Source organism: Lactuca sativa, chromosome 7, assembly GCF_002870075.4.
Source record: "Lactuca sativa cultivar Salinas chromosome 7, Lsat_Salinas_v11, whole genome shotgun sequence".
In the NCBI taxonomy this organism is placed as follows: Eukaryota; Viridiplantae; Streptophyta; class Magnoliopsida; order Asterales; family Asteraceae; genus Lactuca; species Lactuca sativa.
In genome coordinates this window covers 4,628,660-4,650,374 of record NC_056629.2, presented here as the reverse complement: position 1 = coordinate 4,650,374, position 21,715 = coordinate 4,628,660, and the positions used below count along the sequence as shown (strand labels likewise).

At 38.8% G+C, this 21,715-nt stretch overlaps 2 protein-coding genes across 2 annotated transcripts; both read left to right on the top strand.

Moving 5' to 3' along the window:
• The first annotated feature begins 3,831 nt into the window (after positions 1-3,831).
• Positions 3,832-6,023, top strand: LOC111894561 (F-box protein At2g21930). Its single transcript, XM_023890632.1, has 4 exons — positions 3,832-3,850; positions 4,891-5,441; positions 5,713-5,886; positions 6,003-6,023. The coding sequence occupies exons 1-4, from the start codon at positions 3,832-3,834 to the stop codon at positions 6,021-6,023; spliced, it is 765 nt and encodes a 254-aa protein (XP_023746400.1).
• On the top strand, positions 5,718-7,789 carry LOC111894639 (putative F-box protein At1g47730). Its single transcript, XM_023890730.3, has 2 exons — positions 5,718-5,886; positions 6,321-7,789. Exon 2 carries the CDS (start codon positions 6,417-6,419, stop codon positions 7,500-7,502), a length of 1,086 nt encoding a protein of 361 aa, XP_023746498.1. The 5' UTR covers positions 5,718-5,886; positions 6,321-6,416; the 3' UTR covers positions 7,503-7,789.
• Positions 7,790-21,715: the final 13,926 nt, after the last annotated feature.

Below are 21,715 nucleotides of genomic sequence, written 5' to 3'. Positions count from 1 at the left end.
CCGAAGGAGTCACTGGTCTGATCCGAGGTACTCCCCGCGTACTCCGAAGGTGTCGACACTCGCAGCAAGTGGCTCAGATGACGCATGCAATGACGATTTCGGAAGCAGTACGCGCCGCGTACTGCAGTACGCCCCGCGTACTCCGAGGCTCCAGCCTCCTATAAATAGGATGCGAGGGCAGCCGACCCAATTGCCAATTTCCTCTCTTCTCTCTCCCGTTTTGCATCGTTTTGCGTGCCAGAAATACCCCGAAGCCCCGGTATTATTCTCGAGCCCCGAGGCAAGTCCCGAGATCCCGAAGATCCCGAGAAGTGCGGTTCCCGAGCCGAAGCTCTGCCCGCGAGAAGTTCGAATTTTGTGAAGATCTTTCAGATCTGCTGAGGATTACTACTTTTGCAAGTCATAGTGCTGTCCGATCATCTTCTGATCAAGTGAGTGTGTAGTTACTTCCTTCTAACACATAAATATTAAGTATTTTCTATAAAATACGTGCTATGTGTATAATATAAAGTTGTTTATATGTGTGAGTGTATACTACCTTTCATAAACACGATAATGATACAAGTATGGTTCGAGTGTATTAAGTATATTGTTGTTTATATGTGTGAATGTGTATTCACTTTCTTCAAACTCATAGATATGATTTATTCTCTATGAGATACGTGTTATGTGTGTGTGCGCCTCATATGTTATGTGAAATATGTGTTGAATAAAACATGCTATACAGGTTTTTAAACTATGTATAAAATGTATATTTTTATCTACTAATATGTTGGGTAGAACATGGGTAGATAGTTGGTGTGTAATAAACAGATGATAGGCCTCGTTGTTGTTTGATTTAGTCATCTAGCGGAGTTTAGATGACAACTACATACTTTTCTAGATAGTCTTGTGGAAACATTAGCAGGTTCGCCACCTGTAGGTGTTAATGAACTTGGGTGTTCATTCACTGTACTCCATCCCCCTCATGGTTGCCTTATTTGACTTATATTGCTGAGGTACCCCCGAAGCATGTGTTGTCGCCCCGATGAAATATTCTTAGACTAGGTCCCTTATGTTAGTTGTCTTAGGGACATAAAGTGAGAATAACGGGAATGGGTAATTGGGTTATTGTTGGTTGGTGAAAATTAAATATGATTATTTATTGTGGGTTGAAAACCTTATATGCTCACCAGGCTCCCAAGCCTGACCCACTCAGTTTTATTTGTATTACAGGAAGTGGCGCAAGGGCATGAGATGGATGAACCATCAATTGTTTTGATTACAAGTCTGTATATGTATATATTTGTTGAATGACTTGTAATGTTATCGTTTATGCTTATTGGTCTGTATCGGAACATTACACCCCGAGTTTTGATTATAATGAAAATACATTTCTTTTATGAAATGCTTTGGTAAACATTGTTTTATCATGTTTTGTTTTTGGGAACAAATTCCGCAACTCTTTCAAATCAAAAGGATTTACTCTGAAAATATTTTAAAAGCATAAATGAAAAATCGGTCTTTTCTGGCCGAGATTTTGGGGATGTCACATCATCATTGTTACCACCGTTGCCGCCACCGCCACCATAGCCGCTACCACCACCACTACCAATACCATCACCCACCAACACCGCCGCCGCCACCACCACCACAAATAACACTACTACCACCACCATTACTAACGCTGCCAGCATCGCCACTACCGCCACCGCCACTAGCTGTCACTACCACCACCAACACCATCACCGTCATCGTTGTCGCCACCAACTGACATTGCCACCATCACCACCACTTATGCCACCATAATCAATGCAACCGTCACCATCACCACCACCGTCGCAGCCACCATCACCGCCACCTACCATTGTCATCGCCACTGCCACCACCGTCAAAATTTTACTGTTTTTATAATTTTCATAATGTATTTTTACATATAAGTTAGAAAACAAGGTAAACTTAAGCAAAACATGCAAAAAGGGTAATTATATCATTTTACATGAATTCTAATTCCATTTCCTGCGAACCAAACAGATTATGGAATTAATTCCAATTCCATTTCCTGCCAACCAAATAGCATATTGAATTGGATTCAAATTCCTGACAGATTCTTTTTCCAATTCCAATTCAAATTCCTTCAGCAACATTCTGCGAACCAAACAACACCTTATAGTAATACATTTAACTTAGGGAAATTGAGTAATGTGACCCTTATAAACAACAAATTTAATAAAAATAACCAATAATTATATTTTTTTGGAAAAATGACCGCTTGATCTGGAATATCATATTTTGGAGCACGATGTGTCGTTCTAGATGTGTGCTTCGGAATACGATATTCTGGAGTATTTATGATATTGTTTTGGGAGAGTTGCTGGTTGGTGAGGATGAGGTCCGGAATCTAACACTCTGTACCTTCCAGAGATTCTCACCATGTTTTCATTGCTTAATCGATGAAGTGAGTTATTGAACACGTTTGTAAGGTCATCCATACTCAACGTCACTTAACGTTCCGAACTAGCAAAAATTCCAGTATTCTGGACAAAAATTCCGGATCCAGTTCATTTGTATTCTGGACATGATTTTCGTATTCCGGACTTGATTTTTGGATTCTAGACATTTTCCGGACTAGCAAAAATTAGGGATTTAATTACGATGTATCATGTAGTATAGATGTATAAGTCTATGTAATCTTATAATTGCATTAACAAAATTAAAATTCATAAAAAACCTTATAACACCTATATAATTGTGTAAACTAAACATTTTTTTAACATATAATAAAAAATAAATGCATTTAATTAGAAACAAATTTGAAACTTACAAACAAAAAATGCATTTCTTCATTGCTATCAGAAGACATTTTCAGTTGTAGATGGGATGTTGAAGTGTAGTCTGAAACGGGTTAAATGATATTTATAGGAGAACCAGATTATCAGGTCGGAATTACTACCCGTTTAACCGAAATTGAAATTGGGTCCGGAACAACCCATTCCGGACCAAGTGGTCATTTTGCCAAAAAATGTAATTTGTTTTAAAACAACCAAAAAATTGGTTAGATTACTCAATTTCCCTTTAAGTTAAGCCCATATATTAAACTCTTCAGAAGGATTGCCCATAGTTTTTTATCTTCTAATTCCAAGTTCGAATTATCCAATATATTAATAGATCCAAGACAACAAGAGTGAGATTGGTGATCTCTTCAACCACCTTGTCACATAATTGCTATGCACATAATTTACTTTGTTGAATTTGTGAATTTGATAGTCAAGGGAGTCTCTGCCTGGTTGAATTAAAAATCGGCAATTGTGATTTACGGGTGTTTGGCTAAGGGGTTGTTTGATTTGCTTCTGACTGGGTCCAGTCAGACATTTTTGCTGGCCCGGTCCGAGTCGGTGTGTTTGATTTGTATTGAGTCAGGCACCTTAGATGACTCAGTTAGCTGTTTTCATCTGACTTGGTCCACCTAAAAAACGAAGCTGACCGGAAAGAGAAACTCATTTTCCCAATTAGGCCCTTCTCCTTCTCTTTTAACGGACTTCACTCCATCCTCTCAATCACAACTCTCTCGATCATCTTCAGTCTTCAGCATCGCTGACCACCTTATTTGGTCCGTTACCATCGGTCATCTTCCTCATGAAATTGAGTCCACTAGAAAAAGATGTTGACCAGAAAAATGGACGCACTTCCCCCCTTTACGCATATTCTATATCTCCTTCAGTTGAGTCGATTAGCTCCTTCCACCATCACCAATCCTCTTCCTCTTTAACAATACTTCAAAAAAAATCATGAAATCCATGCTTCTCCATCCGCCAAACCGGTCATCTTCCTCATGAAATTGAGGTAAAGCATATGGCTTATGAAGACACAGGTATGTGTGCCCTTCCCTTCTTCTTCTCTGCGGTTGCTATAGTTCCGCTTCTGGTCCTTGAATTTCTTCTTCTCTGTGATTGCTACAGTGCCGCTTCTGATCCTCGAATTTCTTTTATCTTCTACATGACCCAAATTTGAAAGACTGTTATTTTAAAGCTATGAAATTGTTACCATTGGGGTTTGTATCTGCGTTTGTAAGTAATTAGTGGGAAATGGGTTGTCTATTTTGCCCTTCAATGATATTGTTTCCTGTAAAATTAGCAAAAGCCCAAGAAGAACTTGTATATTAGTTTCCATATGAAATATCCATTTTGAATATTATAAGGATGTTGGAACAATTCCTTGATGGCTGGAGACTTTAAATTGGAACAAAACTAATGGTGATCTGATGGAATGACAAAACAAAACTTGGCAGGTATTTGTGGTGAAGTCTCAAGAGCAAAATACATTTTTTCATTAAAGGGAAGTTATTGGTTGACATTAAGAATGGGTTTAATTGTATTTTAAAAACAAAAGAAGAAACCGAAAACCTTTCAATAAAAATTATCAATTTTGAAAAGAAGATTATTAATCTCTTATGGAATCTAAATGTTGATTGCATTTAATTTTTATCATTTGTGTGTATATTTTTTACTTTTAATCTTTATGTTCTTGAGATTATAGCATAAATGGAGTTAGCTAATAATATATTGTGATTAAACAACTTTTGTGGTTTGAGGGTAATATAGTCATTTTACATAGTCAGTCAGATGCAAAATCAAACATCAAGTTTCAATCAGAAGTTAACTCAGTCAGAAATTCTAACCCAGTCAGCTTCTAACTCAGTCAGTTCTAACTCAGTTAGCAATTATCAAACGACCCCTAAGCTTGTTAAAACAACTTATTAGCTTATTAGAGGTAAAGTGTTTGGATGAAAAATAGCTTATTCCAGTTGGGAACCTCTAATAAATCATTTTTTCATAAATTACTCGACACTTACTTATTAACTTATAATCTAATAAGCTAATAAGCGATGCTTTTTTTTTTCCGAAAAACTAGACAAGCAATTCAAAGAGTCCGCCAACAACTCAATCACACTATCTGTCCAAAAACAGTCTTCCCAAATCTTCTTCTCTGTCGTTAAAAAGCCATCAACAATATCAGCCCAAATACCTTTCCATATTCAGGAGGAAATTATGAGAAGGCTTCCCGTGAAATCATTGGTTCAGTTTAGAAGTGTGTCAAAAAGATGGAAGTCTTTAATCGACAGTTCTGAGTTTATTGCTGCTCACAGTCTCTACAGCCACACTCAACATCAACATCTACTTGTATCGCATCTAGATGTGTCACAAGAGGAAGACCATGTCCTCTTCTGCCAAAGTTATACTGATGATGACACTTTCCCCAAACATAGGTCTGACCTGACTCTTCCTCCTCTGTTTGCCCAAAGAAATTTTCATCCAAGAGTAATTGGTAGCTCTCATGGCTTGTTGTTCTTGTACAACCCTGCTCATGAATGTACACGTGGGATGGTTGTTATTTGGAATCCTTCTATCAGAAAATCAATTGTTGTTGATGTGCCTGCCAACCTAGATGGTGTTGGTGTTGGGGTTTGTGCTGTCACTAGTGACCCTAAGATCGTCTCGATTACACAATCTTAGGATTACCAAAATATCGATAAAAAAAATTGACAAAAGTAACAAACGCTTGTATGGCGTCTACGTGGCCACCATCCTATAGCCTAACACTTTTTCCAAAACATCAATCAGTAGATTTAAAAAAATAATAATAAAAAAAAAAAAGTAACAAACGCTTGTATGGCGTCTACGTGGCCACCTCCCTTTAGCCTTAACACTTTTTCCTCTTTCCCCCCTTCTTAAGCAAAGTCTCGTCTACCCGTTTCTTACACCTGCTCTTCCCCAACACCATCACCGTCCTATACGCCGTCACTATCCACCACCACCACCCTGGTCTGCCTTCTCAGTTAACGACCTTTTTCGGTGGAAACATGAGCCTTTCACAATCGCCACTACACAATCTTTCCAATCAAATCAGGTATGTCTCTCTCTTTCTGAAGGGTTTTCTGTTTGCGATTTACCCTAGATTTGTGCTATGAAGTACAATAGGCACGATATATTAAGCTTCTAATTTGTTATGTTTAATTTTTATAGATGATGTTCAATCAATTTTGATGAAAACACTTGTTTAACTCGTTGGATTGCTATTTGGATAGCTAGATGGCGTATTGGATTGCTAAATTACATATATCTTCATTCGAAATTTTCAAATAAATTATATATATATATATATATATATATATATATATATATATATATATATATATATATATATATATATATATATATATATATATATATATATATATATATATATATATATATATATATATATATATATATATATATATATATTTGCTTTCACTTTGAATTGTGTGGTTACTTAATTGGTTTTTTTATTTTTATTTGTAGTTTATTTTTTTGAAATTGATAATTAAGGGAGATCACCATGGCCTACCTGAAGTAGAATATCAGACAAGCAATCGACCCTCATATTCAAGTTGAACAATGTCAGACAACATACCTTTCCATATTCAGGAGGAAATCATGAAAAGGCTTCCCGTGAGATCACTGATTCAGTTCAGATGCGTCTCAAAAGCATGGAAGTCTGTGATCGATAGCTCTGCGTTTATTGCTGCTCACAGCATTCACCGCCACACTCATCCACAGCATCTGCTTGTATCATATCAAGATCCAATAGATGAGGTAAACTATGTTAGTTTTGTCGATGATCACACTCTCCCCCAACAGAGGTCTCTTCCGATTGTTCCACCGTTTATTAAACAACTGATTCATCCAAAGGTAGTTGGTAGCTCTCATGGCTTGATTTGCTTTTTCGGCTCTGATTTCACTTTTACAACTGGGATGGCTGTTCTTTGGAATCCTTCGATTAGAAAATCGATTGATGTTGTTGTGCCTGGCCGATCATTTATTGGTTTTGGGGTTTGTCCTGTCACTAGTGACCCTAAGATTGTTTCAATTACACAATCTTGGGATTACCAAAATATCGAAACTAGTTACCCTTGCAAAGTTATGGTTTACACGTTGAGCTCGGGGAAATGGAGAAATCTATCCACCAATCTGCCCCCTAAACGACTTTCAAGTTCGGGTTTGGTAGTAATTACTGATCAATATATCTATTGGCGTGCCGAGGTACCAACTCATAATGCGATTATGTCATTTGATTTGACTCATGAGAATTTTGAAGTGATAGACCTCCCGGATAGTTTAGCTTGCCGTGAGTTTGGAGACTTGTATACTTATAAGCTAAGGGAGTCTCTTGCCATGCTTCAGTACAAGGAAAACATTTGTAATGTATGGACGATGGATCATGGTGTTCAAAGATCATTTACAAAGCTATTCACAATAAAGACACCACATGAAATTGTGGGCTTTAGGAAGACTGGTGTACCTATAATGCATGTGCCAAATGATGATGATGATGATGATGAAGGGTCTAAACTTGTTGTTTATGAGCCCAACTCAGAACAAAACAATGTTCTTGAGATGACTGGATCTCCTTTTTCTTTCTATGTGAAATCCTACATGGAAACACTACTTTTGTTTGGTCGGTGTGACTCTACTAGTTATTGACAATTTGACATAAGTCGAGGATGATGGCCACATTGCAATTTAGAGCTTTGGAGCATGCATTCTTACTTGTGATGGTTTATGCTCCATGTTCTCTCTTGTTTCCTTAATTATAGGCATTAAACTACTCTATCAATTTCCTAAAAGAAGTGTCATTCCATCTTCTTTCATGCTCGTCCAAAAAAGTTGTCTTGTTTTTTTTTTTTTTTTTTTTAATTTCCCATAAACACTAAGAATGTGGTTGGTTTGTAGTTGCGTTCGGAATTGAATTTTCAGATTACATTCCATGACATGTTTTGTTACCAAATGGACAGAATTTGAGATTGCATTCCTTAGTCGATGCTCCAATGGTCTAGCATTCTTCCATTGAATTAGGAAACCGTACCTTTAAAATTGATTTTATTCCTTCACAACCATGTAACTTTGCATGGAATATAAGTCCCAGCTCTAACCAAACCCTAGGTGTGAACCAAGAATTCACACCCGCAGCTCAAACTCATAATAATAGAGGTAACAGGTCTTACCTTCAGATTTTGGGGTTCCATTTGTTTAAACAATTTGAAGATAAGCTCTGTGACCACGAACCCATGAAAATCTCCCCTAAATTGATGTTATTCTACGTGAATTATACATCTCACTTAAAGTTATTTCAAACAAAAATGTATCAATGCAAGGTGCAACTGGTGGCAGATTCAGATGGAAGTGAACGGGTCCATTATATATAAAAACCTATAACAGGTATAAAATTCTGAAATTTTGGGGTACTTTTAGGTTTCTTCAAAAAGAAAAGTGAAAGAGTGGTTTTCCTGCACATTAGAGTAAGTAGTGCCGTTTTTGTCACGATTTATTTTTTCTATTATGCAGGTGTCTCATCATATTTGTCATACCTCTTCACCATCTTAACACTTAAAAAGGATGGGTTGTCATGACATGTTGAGCATTTTCAGTTATTAGAAAAAGAAAAATAGGAAGAAATGTGAAATTTGAACTCTCTCTCATGTGTAAGGAATTACAGAGTTCACCATGTAGTGTTCCCTTGGCACTACCACTACCTACCGAGTCCATGTCATTTTGCCGAAGGGTGGCACCGAGCCAATCCCTCAAGCCTAAGATAGGTGTGAAGAAAGGCATTTTGCGTAAAAGATGGATTTTAATCAAACAATATATATCCTTTTTTGGTTGAGTGCCAAATTAAAGCCATAACATTCCTGTTGTTCCATATAGCCCAAAATGCCGAAAGGATCGCCACATCGAAACAAATTATAAGATTCTTCTAAAGAGTCGTATTGTTGGTCCAACGCAACTGATCCATAGTGTAATCGTAAACATGGTTCAACAAATCCCACCATCGCGTACATTACCTGAAAATGAAACTGCCAATTGAAAATGTGATCAATCGATTCCAGACTAGAATTACAAATCGGTCAAAAGGTTGACGTTACTCAACTCATCTATCGTCCAAATTTATCCTTGTGGGGATACGACACGCCAAGCCAAAATATTTAATTTGACTGGATCAAGTATATTCCACCGAGTAGGATTAGAACCAATCATCAAAGTGTGAGAGTGTATATCATTCCTAGATGCCAAAACAATATAAAGTCATCTGCGTTGAGATCTCATGTCCAATAATAAGTCTTTTCACCCCTCCCTCTATGATATATTGATTCTCTCCAACTTCTTCGAATGCCACCATGAACCCATAATATTATCTCATCCGAAGATTTATTTTAGACACGATGCAAGATAAAAATATGCAACTAGCCGAGCAATAAATTTTACATCATCCGTTAAACACCATGAAATAAATTATTGTTCCCGGTTTCTTGAAAAAAACAACATACAATCCATCCATTGCAAGAATAAAAAGGAACCTTGACGTAGACCTGTTTAATATGTAATTCTTTGGTCGGGCTTCCATTAAGCAAAGCTAAAACCATGGAAGAATCAAGACAATGAAGATGGTAATTTAGGCGATATGATATAAATTAATTGGAACCTTAAATCCTTAATGCATCTCGCAAGTACCTCGTGATGTCGCTTTTATTTTTCCAGAAAAAGAAAATATATGTTGCAAATTCAGAAGGTGTCTTCGTAATTAAGGTGGTCATTATGTTTGTGATATAAGTTCATATAGCCATATTTAAGTAAACGCTGCAACAATTGTCGCATCTATAATACTAGTATAATAATGAAAAATACACAACTGTAAGGTCATGTGAAAAGTTTATTAGATCGAATAATGTTAATTTATTATAGTAAATCAATGAAGAGCTCGCTCGTAACAAGTAAAATAGTTTTAGAAAATAGAGAATTTCTATATATTCTTCTTAGACATCCAATATTTCGTATTTGTCTATAATTTTGAAATATTATATTTAACCTTCTTTATAAGCTTTTAAAATATCAAATTTGTCCAAATATTTAATTTTAATATTTTAAAATTTTTATAATCATTTTAAGTTTATATTTTTATGAATTGATTATTATACCAATATACCCTTCTTATAAATGGAAGTTGAAAATATCATCTATACCATTTATAAACATTTCAAATATCATATTTACTCTGTCTATTTTTTTTTTTTTTTTTTTTTCAAATTACAAGTCTCGTTCTTGAAGCCTCTAACATCTATAATCGTTAACTTAACATTATCAATGTTCAAAACTCTTTTTTCATCAAACATGAAAAAAGGAAACAAACCCCATCACAGTTCATTCAATTCATTACTAATCAAAATGATAAATAAGATTGTAGTTATCTTGAAATGCCATAATAGAATTCTTAGTTGATGCAATGAATTCTGATTTTCTCTTTTGCCAGGAATAACAAACACAAACATGCCCAAGAATCAAAAAAATATTCAAGTCTAGGACAACACATATACAATATGAGCCAATCACAAACAGCCCATGCAAATAACTCTATTCATTGCCTAGCACTATTATTTATTATTATCATGTAATTTAACTGTGAACAATGTCGTTATGGAATCCTGTTAACTTACAGTGTTAATAAAATATTTGACTTGTGATCTACAATCTAAATGAATCACAACGTAAGCAACATGCATATTAATTTAGCCAAAACCATACTGAATTTCCAGAGCTTTAAGTATTACAACAATTCAAAGAAATGTAACTTGAATTACATTAAGAATGGTTTATAACTTATACACCAAGAGTTGAAAGATACAATGAGAAAACTGCACACATGAAACCAACGTTTTAAAAACAGGTTTTTTAGTTGAACCGGTATAGTGACCAATTTTCGATTTAACCGGTTCAATCGGTTTCTATAATTTTCATCTTTTTTTTTTTTTTTAATTTTTTTTAATTTTCCTACACACATAAACATCCACACGTTTAAACAGTAAATATACATATAAATACAAGTCGTAGATCAATCAAAATACATTAACAAAACACATAACCATAAATTTTACATCAATACACGTACATCAAAAAGAAAATCAAGTATAATACGGAAACAAAATATAGTTTTAGATAAATACAAACGTATTAAAAAACGTTAACATTTACTATATGTTTTTATTCAAAGAAATATAAATCGGTGCTAGTTGAACCGCTTACTTCTCCGGTTCCCGGTTCAAACCGATTTTTAAAACACTACATGAAACTCAAGAAAAGATAGCACCAACATGAACAAGCAATTCAAACTGAACAGGGGCAAGGGACTGAAGAACTTTCAAAAGACCCAACTTTATAAACCCCACACGAAAAGATAATACACCAGGATAAAGAGTAGAACTTTCGCGCCCTAAATATGACAACTATCTGCCCTTAAAGCAAGAGCGAGGGCTGAGACGATGACATGGGTAGCAAGTGACAGAGTAACGCACAAGAGTATCTTGGTCTATGTAAGTGTAGGGTGTGGACAACAAGAGCTTCGTTTGAGATATCTTGGATGGTTTCATTGTGACTGTGTGGCAGGTGTATGTAGAAAAAAATCTGGAAGAAGATAGTATTGTGGGCATAACCACCTTAATATGCAATGTGCCTCTGTCGATTGTGAAGATGATTCCAAATATATGGTTAGGGACAATATTGGCATTTATTTATTTTTTATAATTATAATGATTTTGAAAATAATTAAAATTATTATAAAATGTTAAAATAAGCATTTTGGCAAATTTTGATATTTTGAAATTTATTAAGGGTAATATGATATTTCAAAATTAGATTGGACAAATACAATATTTACAATATTTGAACGTTTAAGAAATGCATATATAAAATTATCTCTTTAGAAAGACTCATTGTTTAAAGAACAGTAATCCATCTATAGTCGTCCAGATAATTACAATACTTTATTTATACAGAGGTGATTTAAGTGGGATAGGCCTAGTGTCTTGAATTCCCCAAACGGCTTATACTCAAGCAACTTCTAGAGTATTAGTCGGCGTATTTCCCTTGAAAACATATGAAATATATTGAACAACATATATAGGATAAAATACAAGAGAATGGGCCGAACCCTACAAGGCCAAAGGCCAAATACAAAGGTAAAGGTATATATACAATATACATTGATATGCCCTCGCAGTTTGAGGGGGACGCTAGCGGATACTTAAACCGGATCTGAAGTCAGAGAATAGAGGATAGGGCAGACCCTTAGTGAAAATACTAGCGTACTGGTAGCGATACGGAACATGAAGTACACGAATATGGCCAATAACTACTTTGTCCCGGACAAAATGCAACTCAAGCTCGATGTGTTTTGTTTGTTGATGTTGAACTGGATTGGAAGACATGTATATGGCGCTAATATTGTCACAATATACGAGGGTGGCAGACCGTGAGGGATGATGAAGCTCTAAAAGAAGGTTGCGAAGCCATGTTGTCTCAGCTACAGCGTTGGCTACGCCACGATACTTGGCTTCAGCACTTGACCGAGAGACTGTTTGTTGTCGTTTGGATGACCAAGAAATGAGATTATCCTCGAGAAAGACACAGTAGCCGGATGTGGACCGTCGTGTGACTGGACATCCCCCTTAATCATCATCAGAGTAAGCAGTCATGGAAAAGACAGGGGAGGAACAAAGATGAAGACCATAGTCGAGAGTGTCATGTAAGTAATGTAGAATACGCTTGAGAGCCTGAAGATGATGATCTCGAGGGTCGTGTATATATAAACATATATGTTGAACGAAGAAGGAGATATCTGGTCTCATAAAGGTCAAGTACTGTAATTCCCCCTCAAGGCTATGATACGTGGTTGAGTCAGCAACTGGTGATCGGTGGCACCAATTTTGGTGGAGGAGTCAACTGGTGTGCGTGATGGATTAAATCAAACATATTGGCACGCTTCAGTAGGTCGGTTGCGTACTTATTCTACGAAAGAAACATACCCTTAGAAGAGCAAGTGACAGAGATCCTGAAAAAGTAATCCAGTGGGTCAAGATCAGTCATGGAAAACTCTAGTCCAAGTTTGGTGGTGATGCTTTGAAGAAGTGTCGTAGTGGAGACAGTGAGCACAAATCGTCAACATATAAAAGAAGATAAGCAACATCATGTCGTTGTCAAAGTATGAATAAAGATGAGTCAATTTTATTCTTTTGAAAACCGAGAGTGTGGTGTGTTAGGAAAAACGTTAGAACCATGCTATGGGATCCTGCTTGAGGCCATATAAGGATCGATGAAGGCGACATACATGATAAGGAGGATTGGGGTTGGCGAAGCCAGATGGTTGAAACATGTAAACCGTCTCTATGAGGTGACCATGTAGAAAGGTGTTTTTCACATCTACCTGGTGAACAAGCCACTGTCTAGAAATTGCAATGTTGAGAACAGTGCGGATGGTGGCAGGTTTAACAACCGGACTATAAGTTTCATCACAATCAATACCCAGTTCTTGGTTTTTACCGTTTGCCACGAGACGAGATTTAGACCTGCTAAGAGTGCCATCTGCATTGAATTTATGTTTAAATAGCCACATAGAATGAACAATGTTAACCCCTGGTGGTCGAGGAACAAGAGACCACGTATTATTTTAATAATCACACTATATTCATCATACATGGAATTTTTCCAATGTGAGTCTTGAAGAGCATGTATGTGATTTTTTGGAATGGGTGAGAGAGTGTTAGTGTGAAGCTTTAAACGGTGAATAGGTTTAATGATACTCGATTGATAACGAGTTCACATTGGATGGATGGGAGGAGGGGTTGTTGAGGGCAGAGTAGTGGTGGTGGTTGGCGTAGGATGAGTTGCTGATGATGATGAAGAGGAGGTGTCAACAGCGGCGGAGGAGATGGGAGAGGGAGTTGGCGGTTCCCGCTGGATTAGGTTGTTGAAGGTTGATAGCATTGAGGAGACAAGTGGAAATGATATTTGGTTTAATAGGTTTAATGATACCCAATTGATAACGACTTCACATTGGATGGATGGGAGGAGGGGCTGTTGAGGGCAGCGTAGTGGTGGTAGTTGGTGTAGGTTGAGTTGCTGATGATGATGAAGAGGAAATGTCAACAGCGGCGGAGGATATTGGAGAGGGAGTTGGCGGTTCCCGCTGGATTAGGTTGTTGAAGGTTGATAGAGGTGAGGAGGCGAGTGGCAATGATATTTGGTTTGATGTTGGAATCATGGAAATGGTATGAAGGAGGGTTATTTGGTATGACAGAAGCATAAGGAACGTTTGCTCATCAAATGTATTGTGATGGGAGAAAATAACCTTTTTGGTGTGAAGGTCAAAACATCGAAATCCCAAGTGATTTTTGGGATAGCCAAGGAAAATGCAAGGCAAGGATCAAGGATAAAGCTTGTGAGAAGCATAAAGATAGGGGTAGCATAGGTAGCCAAAAACACGAAGGTGAACAAATGAGGGTTGTTTGTTATATAGTTTGGAGTATGGTGTTGAGTTTTTGGTGGATTTTGAGGGGATTAGGTTGAGAAGATAAGATGTCATATGAAGCACCTCGACCAAGAATGTGGGTGAAAGGCGAGCTTGAAACATTAAGGATCGGATGAGATTGTTAATATTGTGGAGCATGCGCTCCGATTTACCATTTTGTTGGGACGTTTTTGGAAACGAGAAGCATAATTTTATACCATTTTGGTTGAAGAGATTGCAAAGGCTATTGTTGTCAAATCCCCCCCCCCCCAAACCGTGATCACATTGAAAGGCTCGAATTTCAGTGTGGAATTGCGTTTGGACATAAGCACGAAAGTGTAAGAACTTGGAGATAGCATCACTTTTCTATTTCAAAGGATAAACCCAAACGTAATGGGAAAAATGGTCAAGAAAAATGATGTTATAGTTTAGACCACTAATACTAGCAATGGGAGATGTCCAAATATCACAGTGGATAATATCAAAAGGAGCACCAACAATTTTATTAGAGCTAAAAAATGGAAGACAAATGTGTTTTCCTAGTTGACAAGCATTGCAAAGAGAATGAGACATAGTCTTATTACAAGAAACTAAATGACTGGAAATCATAAAACGAAGCACTTCATTGTCGGGGTACCCGAGCCTTTCGTGTCATGTAGACGGACTTGATGTGTAACACCCCATTTATTAAATAAATAAATAATTAAATAAATTAATGAATGTATAGTAGCCCTAAAATCAATAATTATATAGCAAGGTGTTGGTCTCGAGGAGCTAATTGTCACAATTTTAGAAGTTGGGGGTTGAAAGTGTAAGTTTCGGATTGATTTCTTAAATAATTGTGAAGGCAAGGACTATTTGGTAAATTATTAGGATTTAATTTGAAAAGATTTTGGAAAACTAAGGGCTGAAGGGTAACTTATGGACTTTATTTGAAAATAAATTGTAGAGGAGGGGCTATTTGGTAACTGTTGGATTGGTTATGAAAAGAATTACAAGAATAGGGGTGTAATGGGTAAATATGAGATTTGTTTTGAAAAGATTTGTATGGGGAACGACTATTCTTGGCATTATGGAAAATGGTTATGGGGACCGGGTATATAACCTTAGCACTACCGGTTACCAAAACCCCAACCCTAAACACCCTCCCAGCCGCCACCTTATCACCCTTTCTTCTCTAGCCCCGTTCCTCCACCGATTGAAGTCAAAAGCCGCCAACCTTTCCATTGCCGATGAAAACGAAGAGCCATATATCGATGTTGTGTTATTCGAGAGGAGCGGGAGAGCGTGGATCGTGGGAGTTGCAACTGTTGCCGACGACGCGTCAGTCGGAGACGGAGGAGCGGTTCATCTCCATCACTGCTGCTTCACTCCATCCTTTCTTCTCCCTTAGTCCGTCGAAGTGCCACCGTCCCTTCGTGTCTTCTTCTTCTTCTTATTCTGCCTGTCGTCGCTGCCTTATCTCATCACCACCAACCACCATGGGAGGTGGCTGTGAGTTTATGTGGGTGTGTGATGTTGCTTCAAGATTTGTGTGATTGTTACCTTGCTGTCACAGGGAATGAGCTCTTGAAGACCACCCTTTGTTGTGTGTTGCAGCCTACCGCCGTTAACTGCCGCTGTGCCACCATTGCTATCGTTTGTGTTGTCGCTGCCGTCGTTGTTAGCCACCAAGTGGGTGGCAGGGTCCAATTCGCAAGCCATAGGGTGGGTGGGCGTTCTGTTTGGTCGGAAAGCCAAGAAAAGGCCACCACCACCACCACCACCACCACCGTGAGGTGGTTGCCACCATCTACCACCGCCGTCCACCACAAGGTGGTTATTGTGTGTTCATTATCTTAAGTGTGTCTTTATTTTGGAATTAAAGATTTGTACAATGTAATTAGAAAGTGAATAATAAAAAGAAAGCTCAAAACCACCACCGTATAGTGGTGGCTGCCGCCGTCGGCCGCCGTGCCGGGTGGAGGTGTGCCTCGTTTGTATTGTGACTCGTTTGGGATGTTTGGACAAAGGGATTAAACCCTAATAGGCCTAATAAACCCTAGTGGGCCCAATAAAACCCTAATGGGCCCAATAAAGCCCTAATTGACCTAAAAGCCCAAACATGTGACTAATGGGACTAATGAACCCTAATTGATCAAAAGACCTAGCTATTGGGCCTATTGGGCTAAGATGGGAATGGAAACCGTAATTAGGGTTTAGAAAACCCTTATATTGGATTTATGGGCTTGGACTTATCGGGACCCACATTTGGGCCATTGGAATGGAATTGCGTATTAAGCCCAATCAAACCATATGATTTATTTAGAAGAGTGATGGACTTAATGGATTAAGTCCTTAATGAGTTAAGTGGGAAACACTTAACCCTAAGTGTCATTTTATGTGAAACCCTAATTTCACTTGGGTTTATTGTTGGGCCTTTCTATTGGGCCTTGATGATTGGGTTATTGGTGGTCCATCCAAGAATAATCATATGGAGTAGAATATTTAGATGGGCTTTAGGGTAAGGCCCATATGTGAGGGTTTGGGCCTAATTTGGAAAATTAGGCCACAGATGGACCATAATTGGGCCTTCATGGTTAGGAGATGTTGGGCCATTAGAAATGCTAAATGTTTGGACTGGACTAAATGGTTGGGCCTTAGAATAAGACCATGTAAAGGTTTGGGCCTAATTTTGAAAATTGGGCCATATTGGGCCTTGGGCTTGGATCAAGCTAAGATTAGGATAAAGTAGTCTTTTACCCCAAGCATGGACTTATGGTTATGTATTGGAACCCAATTATTAATTGGGTGTTATTTTGTTGTTGACAGTTCGGGAACCTGTCATCCAGCAGCTGGGGTTTGGTCTACGAGACTTCAGCAGTGTGAGGTGAGTTACCTTCCAGTAGAAGTGGGTCTAAGGCCACAATGTCGGCCCACAAGTAGGAGTTGTTTGTTAGATAATTGTATTTGTGATAATTGTCTGGTTAGCCACTATCTAATAATTTTTATGTGCTAGCATGATATAATGTTATGTGATAATGGTAGTAGGGAGAATAGTCCTCGGTTACCGATCGATAGGGCCGAAGGGGTAGTTTAGTACCCATCCATGCTTGACAGATTATTGTATATGTGATATGATAGTATGTGGTAGTAGTAGGGGTGAAATAGTCACGGGTTACCGGTCGGCAGGACCGAAGGGGTAGGTTGGGCACCTAGATATGCCTGACATGGGGTAGGTTTGGCACCCCGGTATGCCTAACAGGGGTAGTTTGAGCACCCCGGTATGCTCAGCAGTGTAGTTCGGGCACCCAGATATGCCTGACATGGGGTAGATCGGGCACCTCAGTATGCCTGATAGTATGTGATTGTATGGTATGTGGTTTGATGGGGGAACTCACTAAGTTTTGTGCTTACGGTTTTCAGTTTTGGTTTCAAGTACTTCGTTTTTAATGGAAAGGAGTCGGCTCGATTGCAGCGCATCACACTATGGTTTTCCGCACATGAGATCTTTGGGATTACACTCTGATATTGTTTTATGATAACATGTTTTGATTATTTCTACCTTAGTTTTTGACATGAGATGTTATTATGGATGTTTTATTACTTACGATTTTATAATAACTTATTTAAAAATGAAATTTTTGGTCATGAATTTTGGGGATGCTACAAGTTGGTATCAGAGCCTTGGTTTGAGGGATTCGGACATACTCTCTGGTGTGTCTGGACTCAAACTAATGACTTGGTATGAAAATTTTCAAAAAGGAAAATCATTTTCTAAAATTTTTTTGAAAAGGGAATAGAACTTGGAGCAGAACAAGGTGTGTGATCCGTGCAATAAGCCGAGCTCAAGTAAGTTTTCCCCAAGATACCCATACATGTTATGATATGTTATATTATGATATGATTATGAAAATTGCATGCTAGATTAGGGTTGAGGATCTAGGAGGATGCCATATATGCCTATTGTATGTGCTTGTAGACTTGTGTGCTAGTACTGATCAGTCAGTAATAGGATAGCCTGTTTAGGTTATGCCTGATTGTATGAGCCTTTGAATTGCATTTAAAGATTCTTGATGAGAGGATAGAAAGATTTGATTGGAATATGATGGTTAGATTTTCCATTGTCTGAATGTTGCCTGCTTTTGTGCTTTGTGGGACTCTTAGTAATGTGAGCTGGCTATTAAGTGAATATGCTAAGTCACATGTGGCACAGGCTGGATAATCTCAAAGTAATAGATTTGACCCTATTACGCAACTCTCATTTGAGTCTAACCGTTCTAGGGATGAGTCTTTTACTTGATGGATTATTTGATCTCTGTTGCATGTGGCTATATTCACAAGGTAGCTAGTTGACATTACTGAGAATCTTTCAGCAGCTGAGGACTGGGTGAGTTCGGGAACCTAGGAAAGCCTAGGATATGTTTCAGTGGGTTAGTAGTGAGGCTTAGTGAGACTTGGGTGTACCAGTTTGAGGAAGTGACTTGGAGGATTCATGAGGATTGCTGAGGAAAGTATGGATAGGTGTGGAAGGTAGTATTGGGCCCATACTATTGAAAGCACAGGATCCATACTCGAATCAGTGAGAGTCTTGGAAATCTGAGAAGCTTCAGGGAAGAGTTTGTGACCCGGTTTGAGGATAGAGGATGTTCCAGTTGTTGCAGCTTAGCCATTGGCAAGCGAGCTAGTGAGCATGACAGGGTGTCAGACCCTGAAGGATATGATTTCCAAGAGTTGCAGATGCGAGATCGATTTGGAGCACCCTGGGATGAGAGGGTCGTGCCAGGTGCATATAGTAGAAGGTCCCGGGAAGAGACCCATGACTTCCGATCGTCTGGTGAAAGGCCAGCAAGGCCGGAGTTAATACAACACGTACAAGAAAGTGCACAAGGAAGTTTGTTACTCTAAAGGTTTAGGCTGCTACAGGTGTGGCAAGGTTGATCATGTCTGCTAAAGGTGATCAGTATTTCTCCAAATGTTATAGGTATGTCATTTTCTACTGCTACTAGATGGATGTTGGGAATATGTATCGCTTTGGAATTGTGAGTGAGTTTAGATAAGTTAGATCTCGCGTCGGTTTTCTGCTAGTGGCTGGGTTATCAAGGATCATATATGTCATCCTATATGCCAAAAAGTCCTCGATGAACCCATAGAGGGACGCATCTTGCGGAGTGGGTTCCCCATGTACCGTAATCATCCCGGATCTTTGTCGGGATCTGTGCAGGAGTATTATTTAGAGGATACTTGGTTAGGGTTAGAACGATAGTTCTCCAGTGAAGTCATCGTTCAGTGGTTCTATCATGGTTCAGGTATGGTCAACAACTGACTATGAATGAACTTCGGAGTTCAAGGCACTACCGTTGCTAGAGGAGGACCGGTAGCATGAAGATAGAGGAGTCAGTTGCGAGTGTTAGACGCATGGGTGTTCGGTCATTATGTGTTCAAGAGAATTGCATTTCTTGCATGGGTTGTGTTTGGTTAGATTTCTGTAGTTCTACAAGATTGGAAGTGGGAACGAGGATTCGTCAGCCAGAGTGAAGATTAAGGCCTTCAGTTGACAGCATGGGAGATGGACTGAGGTGTCAGACTGGATCAGATTTCAAGAGTACTCTTCAAGATTTCAGAGGATGCGCGATCTTAAGGTTTGACTAGTAATTGATCATTAGCATTGGTAAGCTCAGATTGTCGGCAGTGGACTATTAGGAAGTAAGAAGGATTGGGAATCCTTCAGTTCTCACGTGCAGTGAAGACTTAGCCGAATCTAAGTGGGGGAGAGACTTTTTGTAAAGTTTTCCAAATGTGAGTTCTGGTTGCGCGAGGTGTAATCTCTTCGACACATTGTTAACCAGAAGGGTATTCTGGTCGATCCAGCCAAGATAGAGGTCGTGATGCAGTAGGAGATTCCGAGGTCTCAAACTGAGATTTGGAGTTTCCTGGGTCTAGTGGGTTATTACCGTAGATTTATATGGGACTTTCCCGAGATTACGATTCCCTTGACCCGACTAACGAAGAAGTCGGTGGCCTTTCGCTGGGGGCTGAGCAGCAAGTAGCCTTTGAGACTCCCCGACAACATGTTTCAGAAACCGGGTTAGAGCTCCAATTAGGACTCAAGTTCAGTTGTGTGTTAGGTTGAGTGCGTGTTCGACCAGTATGGAAAGTGTTGTAAGACTGCGGGGATAGTCGTAGCATTCACTAACGATCAGGTAGTATGGAAAGTGTTGTAAGACTGCAGGGGTAGCCATAGCGTTCACTAGCGATTAGGTAGTATGGAAAGTGTTGTAAGACTACGGGGGTAGCCGTATATTCACTAGCAGCAGATAGTGTGAGAAGTGTTGTAAGTCTGCGGGTGTAGCCGTAGCATTCACAAGGTTAGCATATAGTGATAGAGTGTTGTAAGTTTGCGGGTGTGGCCATAACATTCACTAGATTGATAGATATCATGAGTGCGTTGTTATGACACGGAAGGAACAGTAGTACCCAACAGTCGGGTGTAGTAGTGAGGGTGTGACAAATCCATGGATTGGTTTATGGATTTCTCCAGAGGGATTAGACCTAGTTAAGCCAGTAATAAGACTGTAGGAGCGCCACTATAGTTATGAGATCAATGAAGCAGTAGACTGCTCAAGGTCAGTTGGGATATTAGGCTACCATTGGTCGAGTAGCAATCCCTTTTAGCCTTGGATTTGATGATGACAGGATTCGATGCATGGACCCAATTGGTTAGATCAGAAAGTTGTTAGAATCGCAGTGGCATGATAACTAGTGGCAACTAGTTCTAGAGAAGGATTTCGTTTAGAAGTCGTGTGAGGCGACTTAGTGGGGAGTCCTTTAGCTCTGTGGCCGGGTCGGAACCCGGTATGTTAGATGATTGGTGAACAAATTGAGTCCAAGGAGGTCTCGGTAGATTTTGGCAAGTAGCCATGTGGTAGCATATTGCTTCAGACAGTTTAATGTTCGAACAGTTTCAATGATTAACAGTATTAGTATTTTTGTTTTAGGTTGCAAGTTCGAACGGAATAACAAATTGCTTGGGTTATGCTAAATGACATGCAGGGATAACTGGGTCCGTGATTTTAGTTTTCTAGTGGGAGCCTCAGGTTATCAAAAGTTGAGTAGTCAGTTGAGGGATAAACATACCTGATTCAACGATAATGATTTAGTATGAGTGGTCTGTCAGGGATTCAGACCATCTCGAGACAACATATTTCAGACCAAGTATATGTTATCTTGTTGTGAGGAATTCGTTAATATACGCATTTTAGGGCTTTGCGAAGATTGATCACGGCTACCCTTGGAAGGCTAGGGTGTACTCAGGATGGTGACCGTGTTACTTGAGTGGTATGGCGCATAAGGAATGATTTCGAGGACGAAATCTAATTTAAGT

What these genes read in the sequence shown, in the direction of transcription:
- LOC111894561 (XM_023890632.1), top strand. An exon ending in TAGATGGTGTTGGTGTTGGG is followed by an intron (nt 5,442 to 5,712) that starts GTTTGTGCTGTC and finishes CCCCTTCTTAAG; the next exon opens with CAAAGTCTCGTCTACCCGTT. An exon ending in AATCTTTCCAATCAAATCAG is followed by an intron (nt 5,887 to 6,002) that starts GTATGTCTCTCT and finishes TAATTTTTATAG; the next exon opens with ATGATGTTCAATCAATTTTG.
- LOC111894639 (XM_023890730.3), top strand. Translation starts at nt 6,417, where the DNA reads ATGTCAGACAACATACCTTTCCATATTCAGGAGGAAATCATGAAAAGG.